This window comes from Notolabrus celidotus, chromosome 16 (assembly GCF_009762535.1).
Source record: "Notolabrus celidotus isolate fNotCel1 chromosome 16, fNotCel1.pri, whole genome shotgun sequence".
In the NCBI taxonomy this organism is placed as follows: Eukaryota; Metazoa; Chordata; class Actinopteri; order Labriformes; family Labridae; genus Notolabrus; species Notolabrus celidotus.
This window is the reverse complement of record NC_048287.1, coordinates 16,468,247-16,491,183: the sequence shown is the minus strand read 5'-3', so window position 1 is coordinate 16,491,183 and position 22,937 is coordinate 16,468,247. Positions and strand designations below refer to the sequence as shown.

At 39.6% G+C, this 22,937-nt stretch overlaps 1 protein-coding gene across 2 annotated transcripts; it reads left to right on the top strand.

Moving 5' to 3' along the window:
* The first annotated feature begins 1,476 nt into the window (after nt 1-1,476).
* On the top strand, nt 1,477-22,464 carry pdcd6ip (programmed cell death 6 interacting protein). Of its 2 annotated transcripts, none has more exons than XM_034704528.1 (18): nt 1,477-1,797; nt 9,248-9,302; nt 9,394-9,463; nt 10,270-10,397; nt 11,044-11,197; nt 12,118-12,218; nt 15,321-15,437; nt 15,611-15,833; nt 16,204-16,327; nt 16,739-16,916; nt 17,965-18,076; nt 18,200-18,369; nt 18,835-19,083; nt 19,724-19,858; nt 20,037-20,131; nt 20,568-20,703; nt 20,811-21,025; nt 21,349-22,464. In XM_034704528.1, exons 1-18 carry the CDS (start codon nt 1,592-1,594, stop codon nt 21,557-21,559), a joined length of 2,679 nt encoding a protein of 892 aa, XP_034560419.1. In that variant the 5' UTR covers nt 1,477-1,591; the 3' UTR covers nt 21,560-22,464. The 2 variants fall into 2 exon arrangements, with proteins under 2 accessions (XP_034560419.1, XP_034560418.1); XM_034704527.1 differs by having other exon boundaries at nt 15,306-15,437.
* The last annotated feature ends 473 nt before the right edge of the window (nt 22,465-22,937 follow it).

The window sequence follows — 22,937 nt, the reverse complement described above, 5'->3', positions numbered from 1 at the left end:
TCTGGTTCTAATTTTCAAATCATTTCTAATTAAGGTGTACAAATGCAATAATTTAGGAATATGTAAAAAACCAGTCTTAACCTGTTAAGAGAAGGCCTGAAAAGTTACAGCTGATCTTTAAGTTAAGTGTTATTGCTTCAGTTGAGTCGAGTAGGCTTATTGGATTATGAAGTGAGTCAGCATTGAAAAAAAATAAAAATCTTGTTTGCTGTCAATGTTAAAACATATCAAGCAGTTTTTATGCAAAAAATGTTAGTTATAGGGATACAATCTGGGTATGTATTTAATCCCACTTTAACAATTTACATTTCCTTGTTATGTTATATGTTTGGTATATACATTTTTGCATTTGAGTTGTGAAATGTCTTCAGGCCTTCCATGACTCATGAGGGAAATATCAGTTTAAATGGTGCTGAATCATTGTGTTCAATCTGATCGCCTCAGGGTAAACCTTAGCCATGTGATATCCAGGTCTTGAAAACCGTAGGAAGGGGGGGCCCCAGGAATTCTGGGCCCCCTGAAAATATATCTCAGTGGGCCCAATCACCACAGCCAACCCTACAAAATATAACATTGCTGCTATAATACTGGTTTATTTGCATTAAACAAAAATGTATGCTTAAAACTATCCTGGTTAACTGACTCAAATCTAAGCTACATATCAATATTATTATTTTTTTTACAATTTCTCCAAATGTAACTGCACAATATTGACATTCAGACTGTCCATCTCTTTAAACAAAATTATTTGAAGACTTGTTGAGTAACAACAAAGGGGGCATTATTTAATCTAACCTCATGAAGTAAAAAAAAAAATTCTAAAAACCTACAGTTTACTTTCAATCAGATTCAGCCACACTTGATGCTATGAAAATATGACAATTCCCCACTTTAGGCATGAGACGCGCATCTCACGGAGCCAGAAAGAAATTCCAGAAAGGAATGCTGAATGTTTGTTTATCTATTCAGACAATTCTAGTTATCTTATTGCAGTTATAAAAAACAAACAAAAGAAAAGCGTAGTAGAAAACATACTTTATTTCAGGCCCCCATCCACACTCGGGCCCTAGGTAGTCAGTCCCACTTCTCCCCCCACTACGACGCCCCTGCCTAGTTATATTATATTTTTGGTATATAAATATTTGAATTGGAGTTGTGAAATGTCTTCAGGCCTTTCATGACTCAGTAGGGAAACATTAGTTTAAATTGTGCTGAATCATTGTGTTCAATCCTGAGCCATGTGATATCCCGGCCTTGAAAACCATAGGCCGACTTGTAACACAAAGATGAGAACGAACAAGAGGTTCAGGTAATCAGGAAGATCACTTTCTGTCGTACAGCCCTGAAGTTTAATTTGTTGATAGGCTACTATGTAAAGCCATGGGAGTACTAGAAGATTAGCTGTGGGCAGATGCTTGTGCCATTTCCTCTCTCGACACTGATCTCGCGCCGTGCACGTCGTCGTTACCCATGACGTAATTTGACGTTCCCTGTCAGAATCCAGGAAGTGAGTCGCTGGCTGTTGTTTGTGTTCGTTGGTTGCTAATCGTCTCTTGTTCTTCTGATTCAAATATCGATTTCACGGGCCGAAATGGCAACGTTTATTTCAGTCCCGTTGAAGAAGTCCTCTGAAGTGGATCTGGTGAAACCGCTGTCGAAGTTTGTCACAGCCACATACCCGAGCGGCGAGGAGCAGGGGGAATACATCCGCGCCGTGGAGGAGCTCAACAAGCTCCGCAGGAACGCGCTGGGGAGGCCGCTGGACAAACACGAGAGCTCACTGGAGATCCTGCTGAGGTAGAACATACTGAGTTTCATAACACTCTTCATCTAGATGATGTGTTGTTTAACACTTCCTCACCTGTCGAGGTGAGTTAGCGCGGTCACTGCCGCACCCAGATGTGTTAGCTTTTAGTTGCTAACCTGGGAGCTAAAGTTGGTCAAGCTAATAAGCTAGGAGGTCGATCTCACCAGAAGTACTGACTCATGTCTTTCACGTTCCCCGTGAGGCTGACACAGACTTTACTTTTCAACTTGTTAAACTGTCTAATATTCTGTCGATGACATCAGCCATGATGGTCGAGTTAGTTCTAATCTATAGCTCCGAGTGGCTTGATTTACATTAGCATTAGGATTAGCTCAATCTATCAACTTTTTGTCTGTACTAAACTTTATTGAAATACAGAACACACACAGAAAAAGGGGACAACAAGTCAATGGCATGTTGTGTTCTAAAACTTAAATGTTAAAGTAATAATAATAATAATGATATGATAATGATGATAATAATAATAATAATAATAATAATAATAATAATAATAATAATAATACTTTATTTATATAGCACTTTTCAATACAAGTAACAAAGTGCTTTACAGTGGGCAATAAAAACATGAAGAAGTGCAAAGCAAAATACCAAGAAAAATCCTTCTTAATTAGTATTACACTATGATTTACCCTTATATATCTTACACCAACATCGTTTGGGCCAGCACCATTGAAAGTAACCTGAAGCACCATTGAAAGTAGCCTGAATGGTATTTGGTCTCTGCAGAAACGTTTTATTAAAATTATCACATTTTCCAACCGATTCAGTAGTTCTACTCTCATTTTTCAATCATTACGAATCCTCACCATCTTTGATCTTCACCGTCTACAAATTTATATTTTTGTCTTTCAATACATTGACAACTTACTCCCAGCAAGCTTTCCGGATTTAAAGATCCATCTTTACCAAACAAGGTCTGCAAACAAACTCCATCCAGCTCTCTTTGGGACAACATTTTCTCAGTTTTCCACCAGATATAGAGGCCCTCACTTTTGGAACAGTTTACCAGCTCACATAACAAGTAACACAAATTTCAACTCATTCAAGAAACAAACCATAAACTTTCTATTAGGTGAGTTAAGTAATAAAATATGATACAAATATTGCATATTGCAATATTGCATATTTACAAACACATAGCCTCCCTACTCTCCTAACTTATAAAGAGATATTCTGTTGTTTGTTTTTTTTTTGTTTTTTTTGTTTTTTAACTCTTCTTTTCATCATCTTGTTTTAAATATTACTCCCTCTTATTAAACTTTTTTTGTTTTTATTTGTATGTAGATATTCTGTTATACATTGATACCTTGTCGTTGTGTTGATTGTTTTCTTTGGAGGGCCACTCGACAAGCCTGTTAGGGTTTTTTTGGCTCCCCCTGCACATAACATGTTAGTGGTTAGTTTTATTATTGAATTTACCTATTATATCTTGGCTCGTGTTATTGAACATGCAATGTTTTGTTTGGTCTTTTATATATGTAATGTATTAAAAAATAAAATAAAATAAAATAAAAGCTTAAAAACCCAACAAAAATATAAAACAGACCCTTAAAATCAGAGCTAAAATTAAATAAAATCACACAATAAAAGCTTTCCTGTAAAATTGTGTCTTGAGTAATGAAATAAAACACGGGACTGACTCTGCAAGTCTGATCTCCTCTGGCAGGCTGTTCCAGAGTGTAGGAGCCCTGACTGAATAAGACCTGTCCCCTTTAGTTTTCAGTCGGGTCCTTGGAACATCTAGCAGAGCACTGCCAGAGGATCTCAGACTGAGACCAGGTTTGTAGGGGGATAAAAGCTCCGAGATATATAGAGGGGCGAGTCCATGCTGTGCTTTAAAAGTCAATAAAGACGAGCTGCTGCGTTTTGAACTGTTTGAAGACGGTGGATTGATTTTTGACTTAGACATGTGTACAGGGAATTACAGTAATTGAGACGGGAGGTTATAAAAGCATGAATATGTTTCTGAAGATCTTTTGCTGACATTAAGGACTTGACTTTGGATATATTTCTGAGCTGATAAAAACAAGACTGGACAACTTTTATACTTTAATAGAAGTAAACATACTGATAATTACATTTGTATAGAGCTTTTACGCTTTACAAAAGTATGTTATGTTACTGTAAAATCATTCAAACCTATGAGCTCCTTTAGATAAAGTTGCGCTGACTGTGAAATGATGCTGAATCGAAGTCCAAGCAGCTCCTCTGCCGGATGTCTGTCTCTTTCAGGCCCAGGTCCAGCTCAGGCCTTTAGACCAACAGTGTCTATATGAGTGGACATCCGGAGGAGATATAACCACAGCTTTACATATCAGCAAACAGAGATCAATATGATCAAACCAAACACTGTTAGTGAACAAGAGACATGAGTTACAGAGAACACATGTGACTGTTGTCTTTCTTAATGTGATGTTTTTTAACAACTGCCATTGCCGTGTAAAACATAAGATGATAAGTGGTGCAACAAACAATGTCACATGCTCACAGTTTTGCATGGAGGAACTGTGACAAAAAATAGGATTTATGTTTGTGAAACAACGTTCCTCTGTGTCCTATGCTCCAATTACCCTGCCTGACTCTTTTCTTGCTATGCTTCTTATGCAGACGTATAATCTGTAAAGACTGAGGCCCAGTGGACCTGGTCAGAAAGGTTTAAACGGTCCTCATGCTTAGTATGATGTATGAAACTTCACACTTCTTGCACCTTACCTACACATGCAGACTTTGTCCTCTCTTTACCTACAGTCTTTGTTCTGTGTGACTCAGAAGTTATTTAATGCCCAGGGTTGGCCCAGATCAGTTGTGAGGCCAGGTGTAACCTGAGGAGTTCAGGGCTCCTGTTTTCCTCAACTTTTAACTTCTAGTTTTGGATCAATATTTTCCTTAGAATGTAAGTGTCATTGAAATCTTTAAACTCTAATGTTCTGTACTGATCATAATGATATATGACCTAGGCATAGCTGCTAAAATATTAATAATTAAGGGGACACTGTTTGGATTGGTGCATTTCAAGTGAGTGTGAAGCATTTTGAAGACTGTATTTCAAGGGGGAAAGATATCGATCTGTACTGCTTGAAAATGAAATAATTACACATTTACTGGAAAATCTTGTCCAATATTTATCTCTACTAGGATGTTACTAAGTAAGGATGTACCTAATGTAGATTTAATTGTTATAAAATTTTAAAATGCTTTGAGTGGAAGATGCTAGCTCTTTGGATTAGATAAGATTATCCTTTATTTGTCCCACAATGGGGAAATTTAAGTGCTACAGCAGCAAAGTAGATAGTGCAAAACAGTCTAAAGTAAACAAGAGCACATAAAATAGGAATTATTAAAAAGTTATTAGCAATTAAAATTAAAGAATGTCAATTATCATCAAGGTGAGAGCTAGCATGTCTATAGAGAATGAGCTTTGTCGCTCCCTGGCTCTCTGCACATGTTGCTGTTAGCCGGGTAGCCAAGGCGACAGGCCTATTCAAAGCCATGCAGACACACAGCCCTTGTGTCACCTTGGCTACCAAATGTTTTGTCTAGCAGGTTTGTGCGTTTCTCTCACAGACGGTATAAATAAGGTTTCTCTTTCGTTAACCAGATGGAGACAGACTTGGTCTTCGCTTTCTTCTATGCGCGTGTATGTCCTTGTGTGTCTGAATGAGTTAAGGAGTTCCCTGCATGGAGATCTTTCTGTATAAATAAACAGTCTGTGGTTACTCTACGGTTTTTCTTGGCTCTGGTTCATCCGGGTGGTTGAACTGGTAACGGGGGATTCCCTAACCGACCTGTTGTCATTCCTGATAAAAGATGGTTCACATCACAGACACACAGATGCTGATGATAATAATAATAATAATAATAATAATAATAATAATAATAATAATAATAAGGATAATAATAATAGGCAAGGCAAGGCAAGGCAAGGCAGCTTTATTTGTATAGCGCATTTCATACACGAGGGCAACTCAATGTGCTTTACATTAACACATTAAAAGCATTGGAGACATTCAGACAAGCATAAAAGAACATAATTAAAATGACAAATATGATAAAACAGAAAAGAAAGGAAATTAGAAATATATTAAAAATTACATTAAAATTTTAATTTAAAGTGGGTTAAAATAATCTAAGATAGGAAGGCAGAGGTAAATAAAAAGTCTTAATCTTTGATTTAAAAGAGGTGAGAGTTTGAGCAGACCTACAGCTTTCAGGGAGCTTGTTCCAGATATGTGGTGCATAATGACTAAACGCTGCTTCACCATGTTTCGTTCTGACTCTAGGAACTGAAAGCAGACCAGTACCTGATGACCTCAGAGGTCGAGGTGGTTCATAAAGTAGTAGCAGATCAGCAATGTATTTTGGGCCTAAACCATTCAGTGCTTTATAAACCATCAGCAGGATTTTAAAGTCTATTCTCTGACAGACAGGAAGCCAGTGTAGAGATCTAAGAACTGGAGTAATGTGGTCTACTTTTTTGGTCCTTGTTAGGACTCGAGCAGCAGCATTCTGTATGAGCTGCAGCCGTCTGATGGACTTTTTAGGGAGTCCTGTAAAGACCCCGTTACAGTAGTCTAGTCTGCTAAAGATAAATGCATGGACGAGTTTTTCTGCATCCTGCTGAGACATAAGTCCTTTAATCCTTGATATATTCTTAAGGTGATAGTAGGCTGACTTTGTAATTGTCTTAATGTGGCTGCTGAAATTAAGGTCTGAGTCTATGACTACACCAAGGTTTCTGGCTTGGTTTGAACATTTCATCATTGCAGATTGGAGCTGAGCAGTAACCTTTAACCTTTCTTCCTTGGCTCCAAAAACAATCATTTCAGTTTTTTCTTTGTTTAACTGAAGAAAGTTCTGGCTCGTCCAGTCATTGATTTGTTCAATGCATTTACTCAGTGTTTGTATGGGACTATAATCCCCTGGTGATATGGTGATGTAAATGTGTGTGTCATCTGCATAGCTATGGTATTTTATTTGGTTGTTTCTTATTATCTGACCTAAGGGGAGCATGTAGATGTTGAATAGTAGAGGCCCCAGAATGGATCCTTGAGGTACTCCACATACGATTTTCATCCGCTCAGATGTGTATTTACCTATAGACACAAAATAGTCCCGGTCATTTAAATAGGACTTAAGCCAATTTAGTACTGCACCAGAGATTCCCACCCAGTTTTCAAGTCTGTCCAGTAGTATCTTGTGGTCAACTGTGTCAAAAGCAGCACTGAGATCAAGTGATACCAAAACTGAGATTTTGCCGTTGTCTGTGTTTAAATGAATATCATTGAGGACCTTGACTAGAGCGGTCTCTGTGCTGTGATGTGATCGGAATCCTGATTGGAAGACATCAAAACAGTCATTTATCATTAGATAATTGTTCAGTTGTTGAAAAACAGCTTTTTCAATAATTTTACTTAAAAAAGGGAGGTTTGATATCGGCCTATAGTTGTTCATTTCTGATGCATCTAAATTGTTCTTCTTCAGGAGGGGTTTAATTACTGCTGTTTTCATGGCCTGGGGGAAGACACCTGTAAGAAGAGACATGTTGACAATTTGAAGCAGATCCGAGGTCATGCAGTCTGAAACCTTTTTGAAAAATGGTGATGGTAGAATGTCAAGGCAGCAGGATGAGGATTTCAAATGCTGTATTATATCTTGTAGGTTTTTGTAATTTATTGGATTAAATTGTGTCATAGTGATTGAGTTGTTTTTTGGTGGACACACAGATAACACATTCCCAGTACCTCGTACAGTAGTGCTGACTGCTTGTCTGATTTTCTGAATTTTGGCGGTGAAGAAGAATGCAAATTCATTGCAGGCCTTGGTAGATAAGTGTTCAGAGGCCACTGGCACAGGGGGGTTTGTTAGCCTGTCGACTGTAGCAAACAGGGCGCGTGCATTATCTTTGTTTTTGGAGATAATGTCTGAGAAGAAGGTCTGCCTTGACTTTTTCAGTTCTAGATTAAACATGTGAAGTCTTTCTTTATAAATGTCATAATGAACCTGAAGCTTTGTTTTACGCCACCTGCGCTCAGCTTTTCGACATTCTTTTTTTTCATGTTTGACCTGCATGGTATTCCTCCAAGGCGATTTTTTCTTATTGGAGACCACTTTTAATTTAGTTGGTGCAATGGAATCAATAATGTTTGTAATTTTTAAAGTGAAATCTTCTACAAGTTCATTTGCAGAGAACCTAGAGAGGGGGGTTATGGAAGAGAAAGCCTGAATAAATATATCACTGGTACTTTCAGTAATGTAACGTTTTGAGATAACCTCAGTTTGAACATTAGTGTTCACAGATAAATCACTTTCAAAGAAAACACAGCAGTGATCAGAGAGAGCAACATCAGATACCAGAACCTTGGAAATGTTTAGACCCTTGGAGATAACCAAGTCTAGGATGTGGCCCCTGTTGTGTGTGGGCTGCGTCACATGCTGAGTGAGTCCAAAGTTGTCAAGGACATAACACAGTTCTTCAGTCACTCTGTCCTCAGGTTTGTCAACATGGATGTTAAAATCACCAACAATTAAAACAGAATCAAAGTCAGTGCAGATAAGAGACAGTAGTTCAACAAGGTTATCAAAGAAATCAGTACAGTATTTAGGTGGTCTGTAAATATTAAGAAATATAGACCGAGAGGATGTATTTAACTGAAGAGCCACATATTCAAAAGAAGTGAAATTTCCATAAAACACCTGCTTGCATTTGAATAACTCATTAAAAATTATACTAACACCTCCTCCTTTTTTATGCGTTCTAGTCTCACTCACAAAAGAGAAGTTTGGAGGGCATGATTCAATGTGTACAGCTGCACTGTTATCTTGGTCTAACCAAGTCTCTGTTAAAAACATAAAATTAAGATTGTGTTTAATAATAAAATCATTTATTAAAAAAGATTATAATAATAAGGATAATGATGATAATGATGATAATGGTAATGATAATAGTTTAAAATAATAACAATAATAATAATTTAAAATAAATAAATAATAATTAACAATATTATTAATAATGATAATAATAATAATAATAATAATAATAATGATAATAATAAAGAATAAATAAATTAATAATAATAATAATAAAATAATAATAATATAAATAATGATTATAGAAATAATAATTATAGTAATAATAATAATAATCATAGTAATAATAACAATAATAAAATAATAATAATAATGATAGTAATACAAATAATAATAATACAAAAAAAAGATAATTATAATAATAAAGTGTATTTATATAGCACCTGTCTAGAACAGGCGTCACAAAGTGCCTCACAATAACAGAATAAAAAGTAACAAGCAAGAATTACATCGAAGTAGTTAAATAAACACAACAGACATAAACACGGACAGGTCAATCAAAGACACATGAAACAACATGCTTTTAACCCTTTCATTCCTGTCTCCCTCCAGATACTACGACCAGCTGTGTGCAGTTGAGCCCAAGTTTCCCTTCTCTGAAAACCAGGTTAATGATTGAACCGTATACACGACTGAGCTTTAACACTTAGCTCCTGAACAGTAGTGCTTCAACACTAAGTGTCTCTCTGTTCCCACAGCTCTGCTTAACCTTCACATGGAAGGATGCCTTTGATAAAGGATCGCTGTTCGGTGGCTCAGTCAAACTTGGTAGGTGTAACTCGTATCAAATGATTTGTGAAAGAGGATATATGTAAACACACTCAGTTTGCGGAAGGAGGAAATGATATTTAGGAGTGTTCAAGGCAACAAACGGCTTAGCCTGTTGGTTAAATATTTGTCATACCGTCTGTTCAATGCATTTGTGTCTTTGTGTGACTCTTTGACTTTGACTGTCAAACACAAGAAGGACCACAGCTTTTAAGCACTGAACAGACCCCAGTTATACTCCAGAAACAGGTTTGACAAGGTGTTATGTCACGTTTGGGAAAAGAAAAAAATGCCGCTCACTGTTAGTTTAAGAGAGACAAAGACATGGCAGAGGTATGTGTGCTGAAACCCAAGTGTGAGTCAGGGACAGAGAAGTGCTGGCAGAATAAAAACACTTCAGAGTTCATAAAGTTCAAATGAAAAAGAATAATGAGAGAGTGAATAATACTGAATACTTGTTGAGGGCAGTGTTCACAGTTACTGTTGTTCATGCTTGAATCTTTTGTCCTCTGTTAGGAATCGTTGGAGCTCTTAAGTGTAGGTTTTTTTCAGTAATCTCCGGGTGGAAAGTGCAGAATGAACCAGGGGAGATGTTTGTGTTGGTTTGATTTAAGCCAAGCCGGCAAAAAAAGCAAGATGTCAGCTAGTCTGCTAGTCAGTGTGACCAGTTTGAAAGTGTTTGCACATTGTTCCTTAATTTAACAGAATCTTGCCTTCCAGATTCAGATCAAGAACACTAAAGACAAAGAGTATCAGACTCCAGCATGATTTTTATTTATTCCTTGGTTTGTTTTTGTTTATCGCAGCTTTGGCCAGTTTGGGCTACGAGAAAACATGTGTGTTGTTCAACGCAGCAGCGCTGGCCAGTCAGATTGCCTCAGAGCAGAACCTGGACAACGACGAGGGACTGAAGGCTGCCGCCAAATACTATCAGGTGGTCAAATTACTACAGTCATAAAGTTCCTCATGTTAAGCTCAATATTAGAAAACAGAGAAATGAACAACGTGATGTTACTGCTGTTTAACAGATATACAGTACAGCATACACACATTTGCAGCCGGGTTATGATGTGTATGGTAACTTCCCATATGATCTTTATTTTTTATCTGTATTATCTCAACATTCATCAAACCCCAGCTTCTCAGGGTTTTTGTTTTTTTGATAAAAACAAATAGGAAAAATGATGCTGCTTAAATATCCAAAGAGTTTATTAGTAGCATGGCGGAAAGATGGTCTACAATAGAAGTGATTTTTTGAAGATAAATGATGGTTTCCACTTAGATGTGAGTGCTGAAAAAGATAAGATGAGTCTAGTTGTTTCATAATTATGAGAAAGTATTCTCTAGTTCCCCTTTCTTTAACATTACAACAAGGTGCAGCATAAGATTTTTGAGTGAGATCTCTTCCTCTCTTCTCTTGATTTTGACCTTTTTCAGAAGTAAATAAAACTTGATTGAAGATAAACTATAAATTAAGACAGCTAGGCCTGTTTTGGAAGAGCAAAATTTCAGGTCTGTGAATTCCAGCCCTGATAATGTTGTCTCAGCTGTTTACTCACTTTATCATTCTCACTGTGCAGCTGGCGAGCGGGTCGTTTGGCCACATAAAGGACACGGTGCTGTCAGCGCTGAACAGGGAGCCTACCATGGACATCTCCCCCGAGACTGTGGGCACCCTGAGCCTCATCATGCTGGCTCAGGCTCAGGAGGTGTTCTTCCTCAAAGCCACTTCAGGTACCAAAATAACAACCAGCTCACGACACATGATACCTTACATTTCTCTATTTATGTAAAGTGATGGCATTGTGTGATTTTAGTGAAACAAAAGTGAACAGCAGACACAATTCACTGCCTAAAAAATGTAAAGCATAAAGCTGCTAGCCACCCACATGCGGTCCCCTCTTGTGCCATTAAGGTACAGCAGGTGGAACGTGAGAATAAACAGTATTTATCTTCGATCTTATTATTTGCACTTCGATGCTTTAGAAATTATTTTGTGTATGTGGATGGATTCATTATTTTCACTGCATTACCAAAGGCCCCACTTTCACATGTTTTTTTTTGTCTGCTTATTTAGAAATGCTTAATCTTAGTCTGAATTTGAGAGTTTGTGATTAAATGTTTAAGTGGGTCAAAACATCTATCATATCTCTATATTCTAAATAAGGCAGCTGCATCCTTAAGTTTGAGAATGGCTGACTTAATAAAAAGCATCTTTTATGACACACGCCTGCAGTTATTTTCTTTACCTGAAGATTAATGTGTTGCAAACATGCAGTTGGCAGATTTGATCCCGGGTGCACGCAGCCCCGTCCTAGTTCTGTCTAAAGTTACTTATTGGAGTTTGTGAGCACAACAGTTTTGAAGGTTACATCATATAAAAAGCTCCCACGTAAAAAAAAAATAGACCTACATTTTGTGCTGAGAGGATAAGTTATTCTTGGAGTACTTTTTATACTTTAAAGGATCATGTATAGGTAACATCAAAAGTAGTGAAACAGTTGAATGCAGCTGGAGTCTGCTGTAAAACCACGTTTGGATAATCTGTGAAAGAAATACAGCTGGCCTGATCACTGTGATATGGTTCACAAGAACACAGCTTCTTATTTGTTTTATTGTACATGTTTCTAAAACGTGTCTCATCCTCTCAACAGATAAGATGAAAGATGCTGTCATCGCAAAGCTGGCCAATCAGGCCGCAGATTTCTATGGCGACGCCTTCAAGCAGTGCCAATACAAAGACAACCTTCCCAAGGTATGTGAGGGACATGCACACTTCCACACTGTTGTGTAGATTCATACAGAGCCCTGATTCTGTATGGTGCAGCGTGTGTATTGTCTGTCTGATTGTGTGGATTGATCTGTACGCGTGGAAACTCTCAGGGTGAAATTCAGGTGTTGGGACTGTCCAAATTGCTACCTGTCTCTGTTCTCATTGGTCTATTTCCTTCCTGTTTCACTCTGATTGGTTAATTACTACTAAGCTGTGGTTTGACTCATTTTCAGTCTGATTGGTTTCTCACCCTTTAATCATTGATGTCTGAAGTACTTACAGTCTAACACTGTAACACACACAAATTCATAGACTACAATGATTTCATGCTTTAGATTAAATCTTTTTGACGTGTTTCATTAAGTAAAATTTAAAAAAGATAAATAAGTAACTTACAGAGGGTAAGGAGTGACATGGAGCAAAGATCTGAAGTGCAGATATACTCTAAGGATGATTTTACTTGTATATAACCAAGAAGTCCCACTAATATTAACCCTCCTGGTATGTTTGTTTCTCTGGAACAGCAATAATGTAATAATGTTCCTGCGTCAATTTGTCCCGGGGCATATTCAATTATCCAAAAAATCAAATCAATCACATTTTTTAAATCTAATTCTTAACTTCATTACTAACCATTTAAATCAAGATTTAGTCCATTGGTGTTCTTTAATTCTCACAGATCATGGTTCATTGAGGATAACTCACTCGTTTTTCATTAAAATTAATGTTAAAACTTTTTTAAATGTACTTTGAAAAGCCCTAAATATAAATACAATAGTTTACATGTCATAGATTTTTGTTTATTTTATTTTAATTTTTGAGTTTGTTTTTTTTATGAAGTGATGTTGATAAATTATATTATTCTTATATTTAATAATTATATTATTATATTATTCTGTCACATGCTGCCCAGATTTGTATGCTGCATTTAGTTGGTTTGGAAGACATATATTGCCTAAAATAGACTTTTAAAAGGGTCAGTTTGACCCACAACATAACAGGAGGGTTAAAAGAGAGACCTGGCCAAGGTAGCAGCTTTATAGAATCACATACATAAAACAATTACACAAACAAGTAACAACACAAATTACACAAACAACATATACCAAATATTGTAAACTACCATTCAGAAAACAACTAGCCCAATCCAAATCTATTTAAAGACAAGAACGGTTGACCAAGGTACTGAACATTCACAACAATAAACAACACAATTAAACAATAGTACAAGTTTAACGACACACACAGTCTACTTTGCAAATAACACATGATGTATGCAATAACACATGATGACATCATGATGAAATAATGTCAGAGTGGTTGTGTGATCTTTATTTTCCTCTGATTATGAACTGCACGTTTACACCAAAGACTGTATAATAAATGGACGTAGTATCCGAGACATCACCCATCTGTTTCAGAAGCGCTGTTTTGAAGCCTATTGTTGGCGGGAGCCATATTAGAAATGTAATCTAACTTCTGTGGAGCTAGTGTGAGGTAAAGAGGCGGCCTTTACCTCTATGCTAACAAGTACAGTGTGCCCCCGTACAGTGTGTCCTGATAGATAAATGAGCTACTCGGACTAAAATCATTTTTGTACCAGGCTGTAAACCTGTCAATAATTGATGTAAATACAGGCTTCTTTTCAATTGGTGTGTTTGTGGTTGCCGGTACTTCTGGAGCCAGTCTCAAGTGGACACTCAAGGAACTGCAGTATTTAAATCAGCTTGCATTGGCTTGGTATCTCGAGGACGGAGGTTGCTGCTTGATTTACACACAGATTTAGTTTATGTTTCAAGTGTGATAGATTTAATCAATCAGTAAGCTTTTTTTTTTTTTTTTTGAGAAAAAAAGAAAAAGTAATTTTATAAAACATCTTCGTGTCACTTTTTGAAATAAATCAAAATATTTTCTTGTCAGAATTTAAAATCTGGATTATGTCATCGTAAATTGGATCTGCTTTGGATTGGATGGTTCGATAAGAGAAACCAAGCAGGGACTGAATGTGCTGTTTATTTTTTATTTATTCCACCTAACAGACTTAATAATGAATTTATTTAAAACATATTTAAAGCAGTCCTTATTTACAAAACAACAAAGTCTTTTTTTTACTTTTAAGTCGTAATCCTCCTTTTATGTTTGTACAGACAGACAGAAAGGAAAGAAAAACAAGAGACCCAAACCACATGAGTAAACAAACTTAGGTCATTCAAAGCAAAACACTTTTGAAGGCTGTCTCTAATTAGCTCTAAAAACATCACTTTTTTTCATCTCGCTCCACAAAAACAACATTTTATCTACATTTACGAATAAATGAGCAATGCATCACCCCAACCTTTTAAACAGTTCAGTTTGGTTGTTGCATTGTAGCTTGTGTGTCAGGGTGAACACTGTTTATTGATTTTAATTGGATCGTCCTCCTAAGGATGTTTTTCTCGCAGCCAGTTTACACATTTCTAACAACTTCTCAAAATCCAATGAATCCTCAGTTTGAAACTCAATCATAGTGACTGATAGTTTCAATGTAAGAAAAATCTGGAATAAGTTTCTGAATGGATGTGAATGCATGAAATCAAACATGACACACACACACACACACACACACACACACACACACACACACACACACACACACACACACACACACACACACACACACACACACACACACACAGTTTATGGCTATGGGACGTTTGATGAAGGTGTTGCAGCTTTTGCAGAAAGGTTAAACACTCATGGCCTGTTCTGTTTTCTCTCTCGTTGTCTTCCTCTCTTTCTGCATCCCTCGTGGTGGTGGTGTTGGTGCTGGTGCTGGTGTTGGTGCTGGCGTTGGTGTTGGTGCTGGCGTTGGTGTTGGTGCTGGCGTTGGCATTGGTTGTGTGTGCCGCTTGTTTCTTGTTTCCGCACACCTCTGATCGCTTGTGCTTGTTTGTGATTGGCCCCCTTGATGTCATTTGTGATTTGTGACCTCGCTGCTTGTTTGCCTTGCCATCGTGTGTGCGCGTGTACATGTACATATGTGTTTGTGTGTGCCTGCGTGTTGCTCTGTGGTTGCCTCTCCCTGGTCAGTATTTTTATTTTCAGGAAGTGCTGCCGGTGCTGGCGGCCAAGCATTGCATCATGCAGGCCAACGCCGAACTGCACCAGAGTGTCCTGGCCAAGCAGAAGAAACGCTTCGGGGAGGAGATTGCTCGCCTGCAGGTACACAGATTTCATCTTTCTATCTGTCACACCTTAACTCATAACCTGGGTACATTTATATCTCTAAAATCTCTTGTAAAATTTGGATCAAAAACAAAGCATGATGATCAACTTTATAACCACAAAACATAACTAAGAAGCATTTTTTCTCCTCTTGTCTGTTGTTTTTCCAGCACGCGGCAGAGCTGGTAAAGACAGTTGCATCCCGCTACGACGAATACGTGAGTGTAAAGGACCTCAGTGACAAGATCAACCGAGCCCTCACGGCTGCCAAAAAAGACAATGACTTTATCTACCACGATCGGGTACCTGAGATCAAAGATTTGGAGCACATCGGCAAGGCAGCGTTGGTCAAAGCCACAACCATCACGCCTCCACTCAGCCAGAAATTTGCAGGTTAGATACACAGACGTGCAAAACATCCTAGTGAAGGATACAACTTAGCATCTATATCTACATATCAAAAGAAGGGCAGTGTTTTTTTTAAAGGGAAAAGTCATGATAGGTTTTAATTCAGTTTGTCTCCTTAATCTTGTCTGCTTAAAAAGCCTGTACTAAAACTTAAAAGCATTCCTGTGCATAACATCATACATAGGCTGGGCTGGGTTAAGGTCAAAGTCAAGGTTACCTAATTTGTACCAGCAGGTAGATTTATCAAGTTAGTCTTCTAATCAAACAATGATCTGATGAATGAATTAAGGTCAGCTCTGATTCAGTGTGTCAACGGTACGAAATTAATTCATTCTGTTTCCTCCTCTCTCCTCAGACTTGTTTGAGAAGATGGTCCCCATGGCGGTGCAGCAGTCCATGAGCATTTACAACCAGAGGAAGTCTGAGACTGTGAACAGACTGGTGGGAACCATGAGAGAGGCGACTAATCTCTGCAACGGGTACGCTGCTCTCTGTCAGAATCATCCCCTGCTGCGTAGAGCTGAATTAGTCTTCCAGTGAACAAGTGTATGAGTTCTTGGAATCTGTGCCTGAATGGTTAATACAAAATTCCTTACATAAAAGTGTCCCAGGCAGGTACCATTAAAATGTTGATAAAAGTCCTTGTGTTTTCTGTGTAGTTCCCATGATAGCAGTCAAGTACTTGTAGCACACTATCTGAGGGTGTTAATAGGTGCTTAACAGTTTGAGTGTTTTACCCTCATGTGTAGGGGGCAGAGTGCTTGAAACTGAAATAACCATGTAACTGTTTTTTCTGAATTTATATAAAATTCAAGGATTTTGAAATAAGATGTAACAAGTTGTAGAGAATACTAACCGGCTTGAACTGCTCATGTGTATTTGTCCATCAGGGTGTTGGCATCCCTGAACCTGCCAGCAGCTCTGGAGGATCTTTCAGGAGACTCTATCCCACAATCCATTGCTGAAAAGGCGAGATCCATCGTGCAGCAGGGAGGACTGCAAAGCATCGAGCAGCTGATCAAAGACCTGCCTGAGCTTCTGACCCGCAACAGAGAGATCCTGGACGAGGTAAGACATGTGCACTGAATGATGTGTTACCACACTGTATAGAGCCCATAACCAGTGTGTTTAACTCTAATCACACTTCTAACCATGAGTGTGTTTTAGAAATAAGAGGCGCTTTCTTCTAGCAGCTTGTTTCTCATATGGCTTCTCTTTCTTGACAAAGAAGCATATGAACGTGATGCCGCTCAGCAGCTTGTTGTGAATTTTGGAATCTCCCACAACTACCAGGAGAACACACGAATACTAAAAACCCCTAATCGTCCCTGATGGCGGAAATCCCAAATCCGGATCTTCACTGAAAAAAACTAATCCACTGATCTTTGGGCCAAGGACTGTCTGTCCACCAGCTTCAGCCAACCTGCTTTTTACACATCTCGCTCACAAACAAATAAACAGACGGCAGTGAAAGCATAAAACACAAGACTGCTTCCAAATTCCTTGGCAGAGTCAAAAAGAACAAACCAAAATGTTCTCATGTCCCCCCCCCAAAAAGTATTAGTTTGTGTTGTACACCGCCAAAGTAACTGAATTGAACATGAAATTAAAAAGTAGAAAAGTACACTTCTGCCGGCCAAAGAGCTGACTTTAAATTATTAAGCAGCATTTCTTTATTTCATGATTTTTTTATACTATTAATGTCTTTTCACTTAAAAAAACATGAAAGTAGAGCTTAAGGAAGTAAGAAAAGTGGTGGATTTAAAGAAAATAGAACTGACCAAAGCAATCAGGGGTTTTGATTTCAAAATAATTGTTGAAGTCTATAAATATGAAAAGAAAATCCAAAATATTTTGACCCAAGAATGAAGAATTTGCCTCTCTCCTGTCCTCTGTGAATACAAAGAAACCAAAATATTTATTGATTGATTTAGTAATGAATGTAATTGTTAATTGTGACCAACATGAAATATTGTTCTGTATGATTGCAGATAAATGCTGAGTGATAAATCTCTTAATTCTTCAACAGGAGATCACACTTGCATGATGATGATAAACAACTGATAAATGTGTATTCATCTGAGGATCTAATGAGTGTGTGTTGTGTCGTGTTCAGTCTCTGAAGATGCTCGACGATGAAGAGACGACAGACAACGAGCTGAGGACCAAGTTCAACCAGCGCTGGAACAGAACCCCCTCTGGAGACCTTTACAAGCCTCTTCGTGCAGGTATACACACATGGAAAACATGTCCTGCTTTTTTTCTTTCTCTTGATGTCGTCCACTGTTAACAACCCCCCGACTCTGTGGTCTCCCCCATCCTTACCTCACTCTCTTCTCTCTCTGCCTCAGAGGGAGCTAACTTCCGTAACGTCTTGGACAAGGCCGTTCAGGCTGACCAGGTGGTGAAGGACCGCTACAACACTCACTGTGACATGATTGCCCTGCTTTGTAAACCGGAGAACGAGCTCAACGCTGCCATTCCCTCTGCTAACCCCACCAAGACACTGCAGGGCAGTGAGGTCTGTCTCGCCTCTCCTTAATTCTTTATATCTTCATCTGTAGGTTTGGATAACAAACTTAAATCTGAATGCTTTAAGGTTAGCGTTGCTGGAGGTGTTTAGTATCATCCAGATAGTGTGTGCCACATAACCACAGACAGAATCCCCTGGTGGACGTAGTGTGGTTTATGGCCCTGTCCCTCCTCCCCACAGTGGCTCCATTTTTCATTTTGTTTGCTGATTGTGCAGTGTGTGTGTCACTGGGGAACTTAAATAACAAAGCAAGCAGAACTAAAAGAAAGAGGAAGAAGTGCATGTATCCTCACAGCTAAAGTGTATTCATGCTGAAATAGAATCCAGCTGTATAATGCAGTCATCAAAAAGGCCAGAGGTCAGGGGTTAATGTTGGGTAGAGAACTAAAAGTCTTAAAGATATATTTGAATTTCATAAACACAACTAACTGTGACCGGTCCGTTCGCTGACAGGTCGTGAACGTGCTGCGCGCTCAGCTCGCCCAGCTGGACGAGATAAAGAGAGAGAGGGAGACCATGGAGGGAGAGATTAAGGCTGTGACCTTTGACATGTCCACCACCTTCCTGACGGCGCTGGCTCAGGACGGAGCCATCAGCGAGGAGCAGCTGTCCCTCCCTCAGCTTGACCAGATGTACGGCTCCTACAACCAGAGAGTGCAGGCCAGCCTCCGCTCACAGGAGGAGCTGCTGGGACAAGTTCAGGTAAACAAGTGCACACACAGAGTCAGATACAAGTTATCGCCCGAGCAGGAGGTTGACCTAAAAGTCAGCTGGAGAGTTCCAGAGTGCACATTGTATGTTACACTGAAGCACCCTGGGCATGCTCATCATATTTTCATTGTGAGACAGGAGTTCTAAAGGAGTATCTTATCTCATCTTATCTTCTGCTCAATCTGACATCATGTAATAATTTGCTCTGCAGGAGCAATGTGTGATAAAGGGTTGAACTGGTTGTTATGACATGTAAATTCTCCTTTACTTCATAGAAGTTGCATAAGACATCCCTGACTGCCACATGTTTGTTTTGATGACTTTGCAGTGTGGTTTGAAGTTTTTATTTTAAGGAGAATTGGAGTTTGTGTTTTCAGTGAACTGCAGCAGCTTTCTTACATTTTACTGGGGTCTCAAGGACTTGAGAAATAAAAGAGTGTTAATGAAAAGGGTCAAACAAAAGTACTTTTTTGTTTCTGGAGTCAATGAGGCATCACCTGAACCAAACACAAAACTTGAGCAGCATATGTGCAAAGACCCCAGACTAACAACGGAGCGATTATTGTGCAGATAAAGCCTTGTGTTCTAAAATGCAGCGGTACATTTTTTTCAACCTGTGATCTCCTTCCAGACGGCCCACCAGGAGTTCAGCAGTCTGAAACAGTCCAACACGGAGGCCAACCAGAGGGAGGAGGTCCTAAAGAAGCTGGCCTCGGCTCATGACAGCTACGTTGAGATCAGCAGCAACCTGCGTGAAGGCACCAAGGTACTCGCTCAGCACAACACGCCGGCACACACCTGCCTCAGCAAGGAGGAGCTGTACTGCTTTAATGCATGTTTTGTTGGAAACGTTCTACTTTTATTGTGTTGTTCTTTTCGTTCTTCAAGGTGGTTTACACGCCAGGTGATTTATTTTTGTCGCCTTGTTCTTCTCCCCCTCTCAGTTTTACAACGACTTGACAGAAATCCTGCTGAAGTTCCAGAACAAATGCAGCGATATTGTTTTCGCTCGCAAGACAGAGCGGGATGAATTACTTAAGTAAGTACTCTTCTGGCTTTTGTCGGTTTGATCATTTACACAGTCATAAAATAAGTGAATGAAATGTCAGAGGGGATTTTCTTACATTCTGCTGTTGTTTCTAGCTCAAAGCCTGATAACAGATTTTTAACACTTGAGGCACAGCATATCCCTAATTAGGAATGTATCGGCCTAATATAGCATCTAAAAAATATTCAGGGGTCCACCAGAACCTTTTATTTAACAGCTCTGTTCAACAGCTAAGACCAAGATTGTTTTAAGCATACTTGTTACTTCATACATCCCTTTGTTGAAGGGAGCCTGAGGCAGTGAGGCTAATAAATGACCCATCCTCCTACATGTGACAGATTGCAATGCAGTAAAATAGGTCAAATGATTAAATGGTCAGTCAGAAATACTAAACCTTTTTGTGTTAATGGTATTATTTCTTGTAAAGGGAGCTACAGCAGAGCATTGCCCGAGAGCCCAGCGCTCCATCCTTCAACGTCCCTGCCTATCAGAGCAACCCAGGTGCTCCTGCAGCCGCCGCCGCCGCCACCGCTGGCCCCACTCCTGCACCCAGGACTGTCTTTGTAAGTGTCAACGCTCACTGAACGTAGAACACCACTGAAGAAGAAGTAAGGCTGATGGTGTTGGTGATGTACTGATCCATCAACCCTTTCCTTTTTCCCCCCTCCAGAACCCTCAAGCCCCGCAACAGCAGCCCCAGTCCAAGCCAGTCTCCAACCCCCCCGCCAGGCCTCCTCCACCCAGCTTCAACCCTCAGGCAGCCTCCACCACCCCCGTTCCCACCAACACAGCGCCCACTGGCCCTCCATTTGGCAACCCACCACCTGTGGCCCCACCAACACAAGCGCAGGGACCACCTTACCCCAGCTACCAGGGTTACCCAGGGTGAGTCATCCTCACAGCATTCTGCTTGATCAAACTGATCCACGTGACTGAGTGTGTTGACTTTATTACAGGTTACATATCACGTCAATGCCTCTTATAAAAGTCCTCCTTTCGGGACGCCATTGACCTAGTGGTTTAAGCCTGTGCTCCTTGTAAAGAGGTCCTCGTTGCACCACAAGTTTTAGAGTGTTAAAGACCTCAAATCTGTCTTGTGAGAAAAGCATAGAAGCATATTACCTCAAAGGTTGGACCATCCCTTTAGTGTTTCAAATGTACATACTATAATTCTTAAAGTTGTTACCTCTCCTCTGCTGTCCCTGCAGATGCTACCAGATGCCTATGGGCTACAACCCCTATGCTGCCTACGGCCAGTATAACATGCCCAACATGCCCAACATGCCCAACATGCCCTACATGCCCTACCAGACCACTCCAGGACAGGGAGGATACCCAGGAGCCCCTCCGGCAGGACAGCCGTACCCCGGCTACCCCCAACAGCCTCCACAGCATCAGCCTTTCTACCCTCAGCAATAACTCTCCCCTTCATCACCTCATCCCTTTTCTCACCAGTTAACACCAAATAAGAACGACCCCCAGCAATAACACTTCATCTCCTTTAGCTCCCTCCCCTGTCACTTTTTGTTTTCTCGCACTAACAGCAGCTTTCGAAACCTGAGTGAAAGGCGACGTCAGAGCTGATTTGCACTTCTCTCTGATCCCCTTTATTCCTTCACCTCCTTCCTTTCCATCTTTTCACAAATAATTTTTTGCTGTGTTCTGACGGCACTTTTCTAAAGAGATCTCGACTTTCAGGATGCACTAACCCCTCTTTTTGCTGTTATGAGTTTTATTTTTCATGTAGTCATCTCTAAAGGTTTTGTTAATGGTTTAATTTACAAACCTCACTGGTTTCCATTGATAACTGACTCTTTGTGCTGCATTGCTGTACAACACTCGTAGAGACACACAGAATCCTCGGATGTTTCCTGGTTTGGGCGTATGTATTGGGTGGGCAGATGGGTGGTGGTTACTAGTCAAAGGCACAGCCGCATCCTCACTACCCACACTCACTCAATCAACCCCTAGTGCTTCTATATCAACTATATTCCTATTTTTGTAATGAATACTGCTGCCTCGCTGATGTATAAACCCTCTAAAAACGAATGGCCTGTAGGTTTTCTAATGTAGATGAAGACTGTTGAGAGTTCTGCTCTCTTTCTCTCTTTTCTCTCTCATCCAGGGAATGTTGATATATTTCTGTGTTACAATCAGAGGCTGTAAAAGTGGGAGAAATGGTTCTATGATATAAATATATGTATAAATAAGACTCTGTACGTGGTTAACCGAGACACTCTATGTGCTGCACTCTCATGCTGTTTGTGTTTATTTTTACTCCTCAGCTCTAATGTGATTAAAAAAAAAACAACAACAACTGCCAAGCAGGATCTGTCTGTCTTTGAATGTTGGATTTCTTTATTGTGTCTCTGTGTTTTTTCATCAAACTGTGGAGGTCTGTGCAGCAACCAGAAGAGGGCAGTCCTGCAGCTCTCAGAGGGAGCGACCGCTGAGAAGCAGATCACTTGCCATTGTTGCTCTCTTCAACCAATCGGGAACTGAGTTTTCCCATCCGACTAATCGGACGACTTTTGACCTCCTGAAGCATCGAGGGCAGATCCCATTTAGACGACATGCAAATTACGTTCCAGCGAGGTCGTGATCTCATCCAATCATATTTCCCCGCAGGTGATTTCTCCATAGACAGATTTCATCCGCAGATATTTATTCAGTGTCAGGAGACGCTAATGATTTCACATATCTCCTCCCTGCGTGTGTGTGTGTGTGGCAGGGAGGCAGATGGCAGCACAGTGTGATGTCTGGAAGGATGCATGGAGATGTTGGCAGAGAGCTGCTG